Source organism: Tamandua tetradactyla, chromosome 6 (genome assembly GCF_023851605.1).
Source record: "Tamandua tetradactyla isolate mTamTet1 chromosome 6, mTamTet1.pri, whole genome shotgun sequence".
Classification (NCBI taxonomy): Eukaryota; Metazoa; Chordata; class Mammalia; order Pilosa; family Myrmecophagidae; genus Tamandua; species Tamandua tetradactyla.
This window is the reverse complement of record NC_135332.1, coordinates 144,312,445-144,331,102: the sequence shown is the minus strand read 5'-3', so window position 1 is coordinate 144,331,102 and position 18,658 is coordinate 144,312,445. Positions and strand designations below refer to the sequence as shown.

Genomic DNA, 18,658 nt, shown 5'->3' with positions numbered 1-18,658 from the left:
GGAGTTTTATACTGTAGTCTTGAGGCAGAATTTCTTCTCCAGGAACCTCAGTTTTTACTTTTAAGGCTTTCAGCTGACTGGATGAGGCCTGTCTACGTTATCAAGGGTAACCTCCTTTAAAGTCAACTGCTTTTAGATGCTAATCACATTAGCAAAATACACTCATAGCAACATCTAGACTAGTATTTGACCAAACAACCTGACCAAGTTGACACATAAAATTAACCATCACAAAGGTGAAATGTGCTGTCTTTGAGACTAGACAGACCTAGCACAGATATTTAAACACTCCAACTCTGGAGTCCATGGGCCAGCACTTAAACATAATGGGTGTCAGTTTTCTTACCTGTAAAGATCTATCTCAGGAGTGTGGAAGGATCCAAGATAGTGCAGAGGTGCCTGGCACATCGTAGCTTCTCGTTAAGCGGTGGTTTTATCACCCCTGTTATTTATGCCAACTGTACTTTAACTATTTACTACTAGTAATATAGGTTACTGAGGGTCTCAGAGTGTCACAGTCTCTCAAAAACTTTTACTTGAGTGTTATTTAAAACTCAATTAACAGAAAGTATTTTGTCCACAGAACTAATTAATTGGTATTTTTTGCTTTGAAATATCACAGCTTTGTGTTCCTCTAGCTCCCAGGTGTGAGGGTAGAAGGCCACAGAAAGAAAGGAAAATAATAAATACAAGTCAAGCTTGTTTTCTTGTTCCATGGGTACTCAGAGCTAGACGCAATCTTTTCCAGATGGTCTTTCATATTATACTGCTCCATTCCCCCTCACCCCAGTTAATATTTGATGTCCATTCCTATCAAGTTTAATTCAATTTCTTTCCCCAGCCAGATGGATCTGGTCTCTTATTTGAGCAGACTCTTTTATCACTGCTGTTTATTCTAGCAATAGTATAATTCAGGGGTAATATTTTGTGGCATTTAGGTAAGTGGTGGTGGTTTGAATCCTATATTTGAAAGACAGATGGAGTTGACAACCAATGAAATATGTTTATTAAAGAAACCATATGCATAATTTACTACTAATTGTTGTTACTTGTTCATTCAGCTATGCTTGTCATTTTGAGGAGATATCCTGGTCCTGAGGCCTTTTGGACTATGGACTGATCCTCTTATCGAACTCTATTGTCCATGTACTTTATATTTTTCTTTTTTTTTTTTTTTATTAACGGAAAGAAAAAAAAGAAATTAACACAACATTTAGAAATCATACCATTCTACATATGTACTCAGTAATTCTTAACATCATCACATAGATGCATGATCATTGTTTCTTAGTACATTTGCATCAGTTTAGAGGAACTAGCAACACAACAGAAAAAGATATAAAATGTTAATATAAAGAAAAGAAATAAAAGTAGTAGTAATAGTAAAAAACAACAACAACAAACAAACCAACAAGCAAACAAAAACAAAAAAAAACCCTATAGCTCAGATGCAGCTTCATTCAGTATTTTAACATGATTACTTTACAATTAGGTATTATTGTGCTGTCCATTTTTGAGTTTTTGTATCTAGTCCTGTTGCACAATCTGTATCCCTTCAGCTTCAATTACCCATTGTCTTACCCTGTTTCTAACTCCTGCTGAACTCTGTTACCAATGACATATTTCAAGTTTATTCTCGAATGTCCGTTCACAACAGTGGGACCATACAGTATTTGTCCTTTAGTTTTTGGCTGGATTCACTCAGCATAATATTCTCTAGGTCCATCCATGTTATTACATGGTTCACAAGTTTATCTTGTCTTAAAGCTGCATAATATTCCATCGTATGTATATACCACAGTTTGTTTAGCCACTCTTCTGTTGATGGAGATTTTGGCTGTTTCCATCTCTTTGCAATTGTAAATAACGCTGCTATAAACATTGGTGTGCAAATGTCCGTTTGTGTCTTTGCCCTTAAGTCCTTTGAGTAGATACCTAGCAATGGTATTGCTGGGTCGTATGGCAATTCTATATTCAGCTTTTTGAGGAACCGCCAAACTGCCTTCCACAGTGGTTGCACCCTTTGACATTCCCACCAACAGTGAATAAGTGTGCCTCTTTCTCCGCATCCTCTCCAGCACTTGTCGTTTTCTGTTTTGTTGATAATGGCCATTCTGGTGGGTGTGAGATGATATCTCATTGTGGTTTTGATTTGCATTTCTCTAATGGCCAGGGACATTGAGCATCTCTTCATGTGCCTCTTGGCCATCCGTATTTCTTCTTCTGGTAGGTGTCTGTTTAAGTCTTTTTCCCATTTTGTAATTGGGTTGGCTGTCTTTTTGTTGTTGAGTTGAATAATCTCTTTATAAATTCTGGATACTAGACCCTTATCTGATATGTCATTTCCAAATATTGTCTCCCATTGTGTAGGCTGTCTTTCTACTTTCTTGATGAAGTTCTCTGATGCACAAAAGTGTTTAATTTTGAGAAGCTCCCATTTATTTATTTCCTTCTTCAGTGTTCTTGCTTTAGGTTTAAGGTCCATAAAACCACCTCCAGTTGTAAGATCCATAAGATATCTCCCAACATTTTCCTCTAACTGTTTTATGGTCTTAGACCTAATGTTTAGATCTTTGATCCATTTTGAGTTAACTTTTGTATAGGGTGTGAGAGATGGGTCTTCTTTCATTCTTTTGCATATGGATATCCAGTTCTCTAGACACCATTTATTGAAGAGACTGTTCTGTCCCAGGTGAGTTGGCTTGACTGCCTTATCAAAGATCAAATGTCCATAGATGAGAGGGTCTATATCTGAGCACTCTATTCGATTCCATTGGTCGATATATCTATCTTTATGCCAATACCATGCTGTTTTGACCACTGTGGCTTCATAATATGCCTTAAAGTCAGGCAGCGCGAGACCTCCAGCTTCGTTTTTTTTCCTCAAGATGTTTTTAGCAATTCGGGGTACCCTGCCCTTCCAGATAAATTTGCTTATTGGTTTTTCTATTTCTGAAAAATATGTTGTTGGGATTTTGATTGGTATTGCATTGAATCTGTAAATCAATTTAGGTAGGATTGACATCTTAACTATATTTAGTCTTCCAATCCATGAACACGGTACGCCCTTCCATCTATTTAGGTCTTCTGTGATTTCTTTTAACAGTTTTTTGTAGTTTTCTTTATATAGGTTTTTTGTCTCTTTGGTTAAATTTATTCCTAGGTATTTTATTCTTTTAGTTGCGATTGTAAATGGGATTCGTTTCTTGATTTCTACCTCAGCTTGTTCATTACTAGTGTATAGAAAAGCTACAGATTTTTGAATGTTGATCTTGTAGCCTGCTACTTTGCTGTACTCATTTATTAGCTCTAGTAATTTTGTTGTGGATTTTTCTGGGTTTTCTACATATAGTATCATATCGTCTGCAAACAGTGATAGTTTTACTTCTTCCTTTCCAATTTTGATGCCTTGTATTTCTTTTTCTTGCCTAATTGCTCTGGCTAGAACTTCCAACACAATGTTGAATAATAGTGGTGATAGTGGACATCCTTGTCTTGTTCCTGATCTTAGGGGGAAAGTTTTCAATTTTTCCCCATTGAGGATGATATTAGCTATGGGTTTTTCATATATTCCCTCTATCATTTTAAGGAAGTTCCCTTGTATTCCTATCTTTTGAAGTGTTTTCAGCAGGAAAGGATGTTGAATCTTGTCAAATGCCTTCTCTGCATCAATTGAGATGATCATGTGATTTTTCTGCTTTGATTTGTTGATATGGTGTATTACATTAATTGATTTTCTTATGTTGAACCATCCTTGCATACCTGGGATGAATCCTACTTGGTCATGATGTATAATTCTTTTAATGTGTTGTTGGATACGATTTGCTAGAATTTTATTGAGGATTTTTGCATCTGTATTCATTAGAGAGATTGGTCTGTAGTTTTCTTTTTTTGTAATATCTTTGCCTGGTTTTGGTATGAGGGTGATGTTGGCTTCATAGAATGAATTAGGTAGTTTTCCCTCCACTTCGATTATGTTGAAGAGTTTGAGGAGAGTAGGTACTAATTCTTTCTGGAATGTTTGATAGGATTCACATGTGAAGCCGTCTGGTCCTGGACTTTTCTTTTTAGGGAGGTTTTGAATAACTAATTCAATCTCTTTACTTGTGATTGGTTTGTTGAGGTCGTCTATTTCTTCTTGAGTCAAAGTTGGTTGTTCCTGTCTTTCCAGGAACCTGTCCATTTCTTCTAAATTGTTGTATTTATTAGCGTAAAGTTGTTCATAGTATCCTGTTATTACCTCCTTTATTTCTGTGAGGTCAGTAGTTATGTCTCCTCTTTCATTTCTAATCTTATTTATTTGCATCCTCTCTCTTCTTCTTTTTGTCAATCTTGCTAAGGGCCCATCAATCTTGTTGATTTTCTCATAGAACCAACTTCTGGTCTTATTGATTTTCTCTATTGTTTTCATGTTTTCAATTTCATTTATTTCTGCTCTAATCTTTGTTATTTCTTTCCTTTTGCTTGCTTTGGGATTAGTTTGCTGTTCTTTCTCCAGTTCTTCCAAGTGGACAGTTAATTCCTGCATTTTTGCCTTTTCTTCTTTTCTGATAAAGGCATTTAGGGCAATAAATTTCCCTCTTAGCACTGCCTTTGCTGCATCCCATAAGTTTTGATATGTTGTGTCTTCATTTTCATTTGCCTCTAGGTATTTACTAATTTCTCTTGCAATTTCTTCTTTGACCCACTTGTTGTTTAAGAGTGTGTCCATGTACTTTAAATTCCTTTGAAGGGGACACAGTCAGATTGAAGAGATGTGATAGTATCTGAATACACACATATATATACATAGACACATAAGTATATGTACGTATTTATACTTCCAATTTTAAATGATATCTGATATTTATTTAATTATAACTATCTTGCATCTAACAATACCTTAGTAGAATTTGAAAGAATTAGTGCTTTTCTTAAAACACTTACTAATCCAAGGAGGAAAAGTTTAATGTCTTCAACCATCTGGCTAAACATGTTTAGATTAATCATGTGAGTAGGAATTTCACTGAATGTACCCTAAATAAACTAATGTTCTGAAAAAGGGACCTGATTATAAAATTGGAGGGCAATGTGGAAAAAGACATTGCAAATCTACCATCTGTTGTTATGGAGATTGAGGCTCCATGGATATTCCCTGATTTACCCAGAGTCACAGAGCTACTTCTTTTGGTAAGCCAGCATTCAAACTCAGGACTCCTGACTCAGTTCTCTTTCTACTATACCATGCTGTTGTATATTAACTGGCTGGCTTTAAATAAAAGTTGGCAGCAATTAGAAATTATTGAGAAGAGCTCAGAAATGTTACTCTCTTTCACTTTTTTTTTCTTGTCGCAGTAGGAGGAATGGTGTTGAAATAGTCTTAAATGAAGAACACATTGAACTTAATTTTCTCCTTTTGAGCAATGGAGACTGTTAGTTTTCATAGATCCTGGGAGTGAAAGCAATAATGGAGCCATTATTTCTTCTTCCTTTATTCATTCTGCCTAGTAATACACCTCCTTTTAAGAGGATCACATTGCTTCATAGAGACCAGGTATATTTCTTTCTCTAGTTTCTCGGAGGCACAGAAGTAAGATATTTATACAAAGGGAGCATACCCTGACATTTATGAAGTACATCGGGAAGGAAGGATTCAGTAAATTCCTTTACCAGGGAATTTCCAAGCTCCTAGAAACAAAAGGAGAATGATTAAGAACACAAAATTTTATTTATGTATATATGCTTATGTATAGTATCAAGACTTCTTAGAAACTGGGGTTTTGGTTTTTAAAAAGGTTAAGACTTATTTCCTCATATTTATTTTGCAGACCTTTACAGAGGCAATTAGATTTAATGTGGATTATGGAGTTTTTGAAGTAGTTAACAATGCTCCGCAACTTCTGGAAAAACAGCTAAAAAAAATTCTACAAAACCAGCAACCTCGAAATCCCATTTATAATGTTGTAAGGAAGGGAAAGAATGATGTTAAACCTGTTCAGATAAATACCGTCTCTGAAGATGAAACCATTAATGTCAACTATAATATTATGGTAAGAAGGTATATTTGAGTTTGTTTCTTGCTAGATAAGTAAAGTATGTGGAGCAATTAACAGTAATATAACTATTGTAATTGCATTTTATTGTACTTACACATAGCATCTATTAGGTGCTATATCATCTGTTCATATTTAGTGGTTTATTTAGTCTAATAGTTTTATTGATGTATGGTTATCAGTATGAAAATAATTAAGTTTGAATATTTAGACTATCAAGTTCATTTTAGGCAGTACAAATAATGTATCCCCTACTTTATAGTTTAGATACATTGTAGAAAATGTGACTGTATGGTGAATTTATTTCGTTTGGGCTTTACACCAATTCTGTCATGTGTTGGGAATTGAGACTTCTGACTTTCAATTTATACTCTGACCTCCTTGGCCTCACATTGCCTCCCAGATCCTGATCCTATCTACTTACCTTGACTCCAGGAACCTGGGGTCTTCAACTCCTAGCTCTGTGTCCTTGAACGAGGCACTTTGCTAAACCTCATTTTCATCATCTGTCAAATGATGCCTTTCCTAAGTACTGTTTAGCTTTGTTGTGTGGGTCAAATGAAACTAATAATGTTTAACAACGGTATTTTCCACTGATTTAAAATGTCTGATAGAACTAGGCTAAGAATACTCAAGACATAGCTCTACTCTAACCTAAAAGGTACTCAGTTCTTCTGGTGGTGAATTCACATCATTTCTCTTTGCTGTTAACCTCAATCTGATTAATTATTTTAGTGAAAGGATTGGGTTGAGGCCTCAGGAATGTTTGGGGATGCTGTTAATGTATAAGATTAAGAGAGTTTTCTTTTGATAAACTGAGAATGACCTACATTATGGCCATTATTGCTAGTAGATAGTACTAGGAATTTGTACTTTTTTGAGAAAAAAGCAATCAATTATGATATCAAGTCAAGAGTAATTGAAAATGTAGATACCTATCCTGCTTCAAAAGATTAAGAATAGCCTTTAGTCATTTGCATAATAAAGCAAGAGTGAAAAGAAATTATGGAGAGTGAATACCTTTATTGAAATTTAGAAATCTAGGTTATTTATGTGGAGATTGTTAGCAATTTGAGGGCAGGGCATTAGTGTTTGTGTTGTTTATCATTGAACCACCAGCACTCAGTATTCTGAGAGCCACTTAGGCATTTGAAGTTGTTAGCTAAATTGAGCTGAACTAAATACATAACTCTTTATGTCATGCATTTATTTATTTAATCAACAGATAATTTACTGCACACAAGATGTTACAGGTATTGTTCTAAACATTAAAGATACAGTAGTGAATAAGCTGGGGCCCCTATCAATGGTGAATTTACAGAGGGAGCACTGTGTTCAAAGGAATAGTTTACCTAGGATAAGAATTGACTGTTTCAGATCAGGTAAGAGAAGGCAAACATTCTAGTTTTTAAATGATTGATATAATACTGAAAAATCCAATAATTATAGCATATAAAAAGAAAACTTTGGACATTTTCACTTAAAATACTGCTATAAAATCCTAATAAAATATTATTAAATAAAACCTAATAGTACATTGAAAGAAAGATATGTCAGGACCAAATGTAATTTAGGAAGTCAAAGATGGTTCAATAACAAGAAATCTCTAAATATCCCATACCATACTACTAGATCAATGGAAAGATTCCATTTATCATAATTATGCCAAAAGGCATTCAGTAAAATTTAACATCTGTTTCTCATAAAATAGGAATAGGAGGGTATTTCATCAACATCATGGAAAACAAATATCTCATGTCAATAAACATAATATGTTTGCTAGTAAAACTTTGGAAGCATTCAGTTATATTTAAGAGCAAGATAAAGATGCTTTATTTTGTAATTAATTTTTGACATATTCATTGGAGTTCCAACCAATGCAATTGGAATATAAAAAATAAGGTATATTATTGGGGAATAAAGGAAGGAGTATTTACCATATCTTTCAAGTATTATAATAATATATCCACAAAACTTGAGAGAATCAACTGAAAAACTGTTAGGAACAATGTGAATATGAGTTACTAGTAATTAAATACATGTGAATTGATAACTTTTTAAATATGTCAGTGGTACCCAGGGAGAAAATTTAGTGGAAAAAAATATTCCATCCACAATAGCTATGAAATAAGAACAAAAGCAAGACTTATAAACTTTCTAGGAGTAAAATAAAAAGAGATTATATAAAAGAGAAATTATAAGAAAGAAAATTATGAAACTTTATTAAGGGCCCATAAATATGAACAAATAGACATACTTTATTCATCAGGTAAGACGACTCAACTTTTAGAGGGATGTCAGTCCTCTCTAATGTATAAACTCAGTGCAATCATACGCATAGTCCCAGCAGAATTTGTAAAATGATCACAACACACATGTAAAACAGTGGTTCTTAACCAGAATACTCATGCCAGGAGATTCTGACTTAGTGACCTGGAAAAAATTCTTCAGATGACTTTGCCTTCAATATTTTATTATGAAAAATTTTAAACATACAAGCAAGAAAGAATTTTTTTGTTTGTTTTTTGCTTTTGTCTTTAAGAAAGAATTTTTATAGTGAACACTGCATATAAAATAGTTTTCAGTTAGTTTTTTTTTATATGCTGAATGATGGAGGTCACATTTCATTCTTTTTCCATGTGAGCATGTGAGTATCCCATTATTGCAGCACCATTTGTTGAACTTCTTGTTTGTTTGTTTTTTTGGGAAGTGCATGGACCGGGAATTGAACCCAGGCCTCCCACATGGCAGGTGAGAATTCTGCCACTGAACCACCCTTGCACCTCCCAGATTTTTACCAAGAACACTTTACCATGCTTGCTTCATCATGTATCTAACCACTCCTTTTTCTATCCATTAATTGGTTTTTACTTATTTCAAAGTAAATTGCAGACATTAGTACACTTCCCCCTGAGTATTTCAGCTTGTAGATCATTAACTAGAATTTGATATTTGTTTACAGGTTTTTGATGTAAAATTTATATACAATTAAATGCACAAATTATTTGCTGCTTTAACAAATACATACTCCCATGTAACTGTGAAACTGTCATCAAGATATAGAAAATTACCACCACCCTAGAAAGTTCTTTCATGCCCTTTCCCAGTAAATCTCCATCTGCACCCCAGAACACCATAGCTCTGATGTTTTTCCACCACTCAAGTCACTCCTAGCCAACATCCTAATGAGTCCTATCCAGTGCAGTAAGATGAGAAAAATAAACAAAAGGCAGGCAGATTGGAAAGAAGAAAGAAAACCATCTCTGTTTTCAGATGTTATCCTTATGTATTTAAAAATCCTAAAGAATTCATTTACCAACATGCTGCTACATTAACAAGGTTGCAGGATGTAAGATCAAAATACAAAATTCTGTTGTATTTCTATATTCTACCAATGAGCAATTGGGAACTGCAATGCCCAAATAAGTATCATTCACAATAGTACCAAAACACATATGATTCTGAGGATAACTCTAAAAAAAATTTTTTTTTAAAGAATACTATTGAAAGAGGTTTAAATAAGTGAAGAGAGACATAGTGTTCATAGATTAAAAACCTCATTATTGCTAATTGGTCATTTCTCCTCCAGTTAGTCTTTTTTTTCCAATAAGAATTTTTATTTATTTTTAAATGTTTTTTGTTTATTGTGAAATATAACATATATACCAAAAGGAATACATTTCCAAGTAGTTATAGAACAAGTAACAAGTAGTTATAGAACCGATTTTAAAATTTGGTATGGGTTACAGTTTCACCATTTTTTGTTTTTTCTTCTAGCTGCTCTAAGACACTGGAGACCAACAGAAATATCAATATAATGATTCAGCAGTCATATTTATTTGTTAAATCTTATCTTCTCTGTTATACTCCTCGTTCTCTCTCTTTTTTTTGTGAAAAATAACATATATACAAAAAGCAATAAATTTCAGAACACATCATAACAATTAGTTGTAGAACAGATTTCAGAGTAAAAGAAATACCAATATAATGATACAGTACTCATACTTATTTGTTAAATCCTACCTTCTCTGTATAACTCCACCATCACCTTTGATCTTTCTCCCACTCTTAGGGATATTTGGGCTATGCCCATTCTAACTTTTTCATGTTGGAAGGGGCTGTCGCTAGATAACATGGGTGGAACTAGTTGATATTCTGGACAGGCTAGCCCCTCTGCATTTCAGGACTTATCTGGAGTTTGTAGGTTTTGGAAAATTATCCTAGTGCATGGAGCCGTTGTAGAGTCTTATATAATACCCTAGGTATTCTTGAGGATTGGCGAGAATGGTTTTGGTTGGAGTTTGGCAAATTATGACAGGTGGCAATGTCTAACTGAAGCTTGCATAAGAGTCATTCTAGAGTAGCCACTTGACTCTATTTGAACTCTCTCAGCTAATGATACCTTATTTGTTACATTTCTTTCCCCCCTTTTGGTCAGGATGGCATTGTTGATCCCACGGTACCAGGACCAGGCTCATCCCTGGGAGTTATTTCCCATGCTGCCAGAGAGACTTTCATCCCTAGATGCCATGGTTTCATTTATAGAGTTAAGCTTAGAGAGAGAGAGGCCACATCTGAGCAACAAAAAGAGGTCCTTTGGAGGTGACTCTTAGGCATACCTATAGGTAGGGTAAGCTAAGCTTCTCTGCTTCATATATAAGCTTCACAAGAGAAATCCTGCAGATCAGGGGCATGGCCTATTGATTTCCTCAAACCAGTCTTAATGAAACACTAACAGGACTTTTTTTTTTGTGTGTAGAAACTAACAAGTGGATTCTAAAATTTGTGGGAAGGCAGATGTACTAGGACAGCCAAAACAATTTCATAAACAATAACCAAAGTTGGAAGGAGTCACATTAACTATTTCAGGATTTACATGGTTTCCCCAGGGTAGTGCTGAGGATGTTAAATAGTCAACAAAAAATTTAAAGCCTGGATGAACAAGAGACTTGCAGTCACCATAGTGACACCATCCTGGCTAGTGCTTTTTCTGTTTGTAATTCTTTTCAACCCATTTTATGACTGTGAAAATACTGAGAAGGACTGACTTTTTCCATATTCCTTTTCCTCTAGCAAATTACTTATCTTTTCCAGATTCAACTTGTTAATATATAAAGTGGATATTATAATGGTTGAGATAAGATATTTTGAGAGAATTAAAGAGGTACCAGAAGGCGAGAAGGGGCCTTAAATTTGTGAGTCAGGGTTTCCATTCCCTCTTGTGCAAAAGAAGGTAGAGGTAGGGTTCCTAGTGGTACCAAGAAGTCATTATTGCTCTCATAATTAGGCCTCTATTGCTTTAAAAGCTGGTTTTCTTTGACATTCTCATTATCTTTTTTGTATTTCCTCTAATAGTGTCTTAGTCGAGAACAAGGTATTAAGTGGATCAAAAAAGAAAGACTTCCAGCTTTTCTGGAAAGTGATTGCTACTTTGAATACAGGTTTGTAGTCCCAACAATATAAATATATATATTTTAATGGCTATTACATTTTTCTCACCTAAAATCCTTTTCCTGTACTTTCTCAGTAAAATCTTATACTTATTAACATACTGGAATTTGGATCCTGCCTGATATAAAATAGACAGTGGGTAAAAATCACTTAACATTAAATAAATTTCACAGAAATATTAGTTAATAAACGTACATCAATTGTACCTCTTTGGTCATTATATTTTGTAAATTATCTCTTGGTAATAATGGTATTTATGTTCAGGGTATTAAAGAATGTCATGAAAAAGTAAAATATCATAGTAGAGGGCCAAGCTTTTCCTTTATGTTCACTGACTTTTTTTTTTTATTAATTAAAAAAAGAATTAACAAGACAATTAGAAATCATTCCATTCTACATGTACAATCAGTAATTCTTAATAACATCACATAGTTGCATATTCATCATTTCTTAGTTCATTTGCATCGATTTAGAAAAAGAAATAAAAAGACAACAGAATAAGAATTAAAACAATAATAGAAAGAAAGAAAAAAAAAAACCTATACCTCACATGCAGCTTCATTCAGATGTTCACTGACTCTTAAAGTGTAAGTACTAAATGTTCTGAATTTAACTAAAAGAATTTGATCTTTTCTTAGAAGAACCATTTTTTTCTGGAAGAGCCATTTTTAAAATCAAAATAAAATAAAACAATGATTATTAATAGTATATCTATGAATAAGCTGTTAATTTTAGCAGAGCCTAAGTAAGAGAATTGTCTTACAGAGTTAGGAGGTGAGATTAAAAGTTATTTTACGTTTGCATGATTTCTAAAATGCAGGTTAGCCAAATTGGTCTCACAAGTAAGATGGAGCCGATCGGGCATGAATATCACACTAGATGCAGATTTTACTCCGTGGATCCTGAAAAAGCCATCCAGTCCAACACCTCCTTCAGTTGAAGAAGAAAATCTAGTAATTATGAAAAAGTTCTACATTTCTCTCGGTGAGGTAAAAGTATGAATATTTTTTTCATGACTTGGGGCTTCATTGAACCTTCTCATTTTAGGCACTTCATCTCACTGGCACAACATGAATAGGGAAAATTATTTCAAATAATTCTACAGCAGATTTAGCAATACTTCTTATATTTGTTAGGGTTCTCTAGAGAAACAGAATCAACAGGAAATATTTGTAAATATAAAATTTATGAAAGTGTCTCACGTAAGTGTGGGAACGCAGAGTCCAAAATCTGCAGGGCAGGCTGTGAAGCCAACGATTCTGATGGAGGGTCTGGATGAACTCCACAGGAGAGGCCAGAGAAAGCAGAAAGAGAGCCTGTCTCTTCTGAATCCTCCTTAAAAGGCTTCCCGTGATTAGATTAAGCATTACTCATTACAGAAGACACTCCCCTTGGCTGATTACAAAGGAATCAGCTGTGGATGCAGCTGACATGATCGTGATCTAATTCTATGAAATGTCCTCATTGCAACAGACAGGCCAGCACTTGCCCAACCAGACAAACAGGTATCGCCACTTGGCCAATTTGACACATGAACCTGACCATGACACTTCTTGTGGATTTTTGCTGACTTATTTGCTCTTCATTCTTCCAACCTGAACTGTAATTAGAAAAATTGTTCTCATAGGTACACATTAACATATTTAGTATCACCTGGAAAGCAAGGGTAATTTGAATTACAGCTGTGGTTTCATTATTCATTGCAAAGTTTGTGTTATCTGAATGCCATTATTTTTGTGCCAAAACAATGATGAATTAGATCATCTTTTTCCTATTGTCTGGATTATTTCACAGTATAAGATGCACTACTGTTTAACTGTTATTCTAAGATAAATTTGTTCTTCATGAGCATATTTGAAAAGATCTCACCTAAAATTAAATGTCCTTTTAGTGAGTCACTGTATAGTAAAAATTGTTCTTTGATATTTGGCCTCTGACTCTTATCTCTCCTCTCCCAAAATACAATTCTATACAGCAGATGATGAGGGCTTTCTCAGAATCAGGAATGGAAAATATGTGGCCCATGTGTTGCTATTCTCGTAGTCTCCATCCATCACAGACATTGCTAATCAATCATGGCAGTTTTCCTGCTGATATAGGACTTGGCTCCAAATTCTTTTCAACACAGCATTCTGGACAGGCACTTCCAGTTGATCAAAGATGTCAATACAAGAGGAAATCTATTGCCATCTCTGTTGGAATCAGTATAATTATCCTGTCTTGAACATTTTTCATCTGTATTTCTTATTTAATTTTGTAGTTTAACATTTCTGCCAGTAATATTTGGTAAAAATATTTAAAATTATGCCAGTGTCATTATTTCTCCTGAATAATGTGTAGTGAAGTATCAAAGGCACATATTTCTTCTTGCTTATACTTATTTTTAATTATTTTTGTATGCTGTGTGGTGGGGTCATATTTCATTCTTTTTCTGTCTGAGTATCCCATCACTGCAACACCATTTGTTGAATTTTTGTTTGTTTTGTGTTTTGTTTTTGTTTGTTTTGGGAAGTGCATGGGCTGGGAATTGAACCCAGGTCTCCCACATGGCAAGTGAGAATTCTACCACTAAACTACCCATGTCCCCCCTGGCTTATACTTATTTTTAGGTATTTATTTTTTCTCTTAACTTACATATTATAGAAATGTCAGGAATGTCATAAAAATATGTCCTGCTAGTAGAGGCCAATAAACATACAAAGGGAAGAATCCATCAAGGGGAATAAGTTCTGATTCCTTATATGTGAATTTAATCAAATATAAGTAAGAGAGTAAATCCAAGTTAGTTTATTTTTACTATTTTCTGAGATGAAAAAACTCATTTCTATGAACATGATTAATACTTTAACAATATAGTACCTTTTTTTTAATATTAATTCTGGGCCCTTAAATTATTTAAACAGTGACAACAGATAGGGATTAATCTTTCTTTTAATGGTAATATTTCTTTAAGTCTTTGTACCACTTAAGCACAAATACTTGGCCCATCACTTAGAAGTATAAAATGGAGTAATTAACTGATTTTATGTCTGACTGACTCTTCTTTCACCCCACCTCTTCTATTCCCTAACATCCTTTTTGTAAAGTCGAAATAGCAAGGACACTTGTATACTGATCTCTTTCAACAACTTGAGAGTTCCTTAATTATTTTGACCTCCTCTTAGTGCTTAGAATACTGCTTGGAATAGAGTAGTCACTTAGTGAATGTATGTTGAATGAACATATAATTAATAATGAATAAATTTGTTTTAAAGGAAGGAAAGGAGGGTACAAAAGTGGACTAGGGTCTTATAAAGCTTTTATTCACTGAGGAAGTCTTACCTGTGAGAGGAGTAATGACTATACAGATGGTATCTCTCATTTCTCTGTCTTGTTTTTTTAATTCTGTGTGAGAGTCGGGAGCAATATCTCTTCCATTTGAGCACTGCCTCTTCTGAGGGTGTTCCTTAAGCTTGAGTCAGTTGACTTGTTGGAGAAATGAGAAATGAGAGTAACACTGGGCACTCCCTTCTCTGCTCCTGTTGAACAACTTGGAATCTTTCAGAAGTATGGGTGAGGACACTGCTGAGAGAGGCTGGCAGAGGAATTCTCCCAGAGAGTTGGTGTTCTAGTTTGCTAGCTACTGGAATGCAATATACCAGAAACAGAATGGCTTTTTTTAAAAAATATATTTTTATGAACAAAACAACATACAAATACAAACATTCTTATACATGGTGTACAATTAGTGACTCACAATATCATCACATAGTTGTATATTCATCACCATGATCATTTTTTAGAACATTTGCATCACTCCATAAAAAGAAATAAAAAGAAGAAACTCATACATACCATACCCCTTTTACCTCTCCCTCTCACTGACCACTAGTATTTCCATCTACCCAATATATTTTAACCTTTGTTCTGCCTATTATTTGTTTATTTTTTTTAATCCATATTTTTAGTCATCTGTCTGTGTCCTAGATAAAGGGAACATCAAACACAGGCTTTCACAATCACATAGTCACATTGTAAACAGCATATCTTCCTACAATCATCTTCAAGAAACAAGGCTACTGGATGGAACGCAGCTCTACAGTTTCAGGTACTTCCCTTTAGCCACTCAAATACATTATAAACTGAAAAGGGATATCTATATAATGAGTAAGAACAACCTCCCGAATGTGTTTGAAATCTCTCAGCTGCTGACACTTTATTTTTTCTCATCTCTCTCTTCTCCCTTTTGATCAAGAAGGTTTTCTCAATCCCTTGATGATGGGTCCTGGCTTATCCAGGACCAACAAAATCTCAGGCGCTATTCAAGGTTCTCTGTACTTATGGTGTTCAACTAAACTGACCATAATCCTGTACTTATGGTGTTCAATTAAACTGCCCATACAAGTTAAATTAGGAAATGCAGTAGTCAAAATAGAAATTTTGCACCAAATAAACATCTCTCCCTTTAGTCTCACACAGAAGTTGACGTTTTAAGATAGACAATACACCTCCTTTACCCGGTCTTCTGATGTACCTTAGTCCTATCCAGATCAGCTTCATTCATATCTCTACTCAATGTCTGATCACTTCTTCACCCTTTCAAACCATTACTGTATGGGGTACTGCTGACTTTCATGGCTTCAGAGCTCTAACTGTGAGTCCTAGGTGTCACATAAATACCCAAAGTTTCTGCATACCTGCAATTTTAAAAACAAATGAGGTGTATAGAAATTGTCTGGAAGAAAACACACCAAACTGACAACAGATATTAACTGATGAGGGAGATTGAGAAGGCATCGGGGATAATGAAGGAAGGGGGTACTTAAAATGCTTATTTCTCCACTGAGGAGAAGCCTTGCAGGATGGAAGGGAAGCCTAAGGAAGCAGGCCTTGAAACTGATAGAGAACATCTTGGGAGCTAGAACTGCTAATTGACTTGCCTGGTTCTGCTGCAAACTATTTCTTTGGTTGTTGCATCTGATTCTGTTGAAGAATTAAAGTTCCAGAGACAGAAAATTTGATTAGCCAAGCTTAAGCCAAGTGACACTGATAGCTCTATCTAGATACAGAAGAGGGTATGGGTATGGATGCTAGGACTAAAAAAATGACAAATGTCCACTGTATTCTCTCCTTTCTTTGCTTATTTACGTCTTGATTCTAGGCCTTTCTTTACTTTTGGTGCAAACTTTCTGATGTGGATTTTTTTTTTAATTTTAATTTAATTTAATTTTTTTAAATACCAAGAAACATGTAACAAAAGCAATCATTCCTCTTTTGATCGTCCATTCTACATATATAATCAGTAATTTACAATATCATCACATAGTTGCATATTCATCATCATGATAATTTCTCGGAACATTTGCATCTATTCAGGAAAAGAAATAAAACGAGAACAGAAAAAAAAATTTATGCATACCATACCCCTTACCCGTTCCTTTCATTGATCACTAGCATTTCAAACTAAATTTATTTTAACATTTGTTCCCCCTATTATTTATTTTTATTCCATATGTTCTATTTGTCTGTTGATAAAGTAGATAAAAGGAGCATCAGACACGAGGTTGTCACAATCACACAGTCACATTGTGAAAGCTAAATCATTATTCGATCATCATCAAGGCACATGGCTACTGTAACACAAGCCATGTGTCTTGTAGACACTTTCAGGCAGTTCCCTCCAGCCTCTCCATTGCATCGTGAATAACAAGGTGATATCTACTTAATGCGTAAGAATAATGCCCAGGATAACCTCTTGACTCGGTTTGGAATCTCTCAGCCATTGACACTTTGTCTCATTTCACTCTTCCCCCTTTTGGTCGAGAAGGTTTTCTCAATCCCTTGATGCTGAATCTCAGCACATTCTAGGGTTTTTCTCAATCCCTTGATGCTGAGTCTCAGCTCATTCTAGGATTTCTGTCCTATGTTGCCAGGAAAGTCCACACCCCTGGGAGTCATGTCCCACGTAGACAGGGGGAGGGTGGTGAGTTTGCTTGTGTTGGCTGGAGAGAGAGGCCACATCTAAGCAACAAAAGAGGCTCTCTTGGGGGTGACTCTTAGGCCTAATTTTAAATAGGCTTGACCTATCCTTTGTGCGGTTAAGTTTCATATGAACAAACCCCAAGACTGTGGGCTCAGCCTATAGCTTTGGTTGTCCACACTGCTTGTGAAAATATCAAGAATTCAACTTGGGAAGGTTGAATTTTCTCCCGTTCTCACCATTCCCCGAAGAGGACTTTGCAAATACTTTTCTACTCACTGATCAAATCACTCTGGGATTCATCAGGGCATCAATCTGGACAAACCAACAAAATCTCATGTCCTACCCAAGGTTCCATGTATTTATAGTGTTCAATTAAGCTGTCTACATAAGTTATATTAGGAAATGCACTGGTCAAAATATAAATTTTGTACCAAATAAACATTTTTTCTTTAGTCTCACACATAAGTTGAAATTTTAAAATATTAATTATCGTCTATTTTCAGCACCCTGCAGTAATGACATTCTTTTGTTTTTCCTCATGCAAAAACATTTTTAAAATCTGTGCATTTAGTCACTATTATTATACACCTTAGGCATTCCTAGATCATACCATTTCAATCTTTATCGTTTATCTTTCTTTGTGATTTCATTTATGCCCCCAGCCCTCCTCCCTCTATCATTCTCATATGCAGCTTCATTCAGTGTTTTAACCTAATTGTATTACAGTTAGGTAGTACTGTGCTGTCCATTTCTGAATTTTTATATTCAGTCCTGTTGTACAATCTGTATCCCTTCAGCTCCAATTACCCAATATCTTACCCTATTTCTATCTCCTGATGGTCTCTGTTACCAATGAAATATTCCAAGTTTATTCACTAATGTCACTTCATATCAGTGAGACCATACAGTATTTGTCCTTTTGTTTTTGGCTAATCTCATTCAGCATAATGTCCTCAAGATGCATCCATGTTGTTACATACTTCATAACTTTAATCTGTTTTACAGCTGCATAATATTCCATCGTATGTATATGCCACAGTTTGTTTAGCCACCTGTCTGTGGATGGACATTTTGGCTGTTTCCATATCTTAGTAATTGTAAATAATGCTGCTATAAACATTGGTGTGCAAATGTCTGTTTGTGTCCTTGCCCTCATGTTCTTTGAGTAGATACCTAGCAATGGTATTGCCAGGTCATATGACAATTCTATATT

General features: G+C 34.9%; 1 protein-coding gene across 16 annotated transcripts in view; it reads left to right on the top strand.

Moving 5' to 3' along the window:
• Positions 1–18,658, top strand: part of RGS22 (regulator of G protein signaling 22) — a 268,718-nt gene that overhangs the window by 88,554 nt on the left and 161,506 nt on the right. For all 16 annotated transcript variants that reach the window (XR_013178357.1, XM_077167336.1, XM_077167335.1 and 13 more), the window contains 3 exons: positions 5,808–6,029; positions 11,388–11,473; positions 12,304–12,472. Coding sequence is in view for 15 of the 16 variants with exons in the window: in XM_077167336.1 (XP_077023451.1) it covers positions 5,808–6,029; positions 11,388–11,473; positions 12,304–12,472 (477 nt within the window). In the remaining variant the exon portion in view is untranslated. The remainder of the gene's footprint in view (positions 1–5,807; positions 6,030–11,387; positions 11,474–12,303; positions 12,473–18,658) is intronic.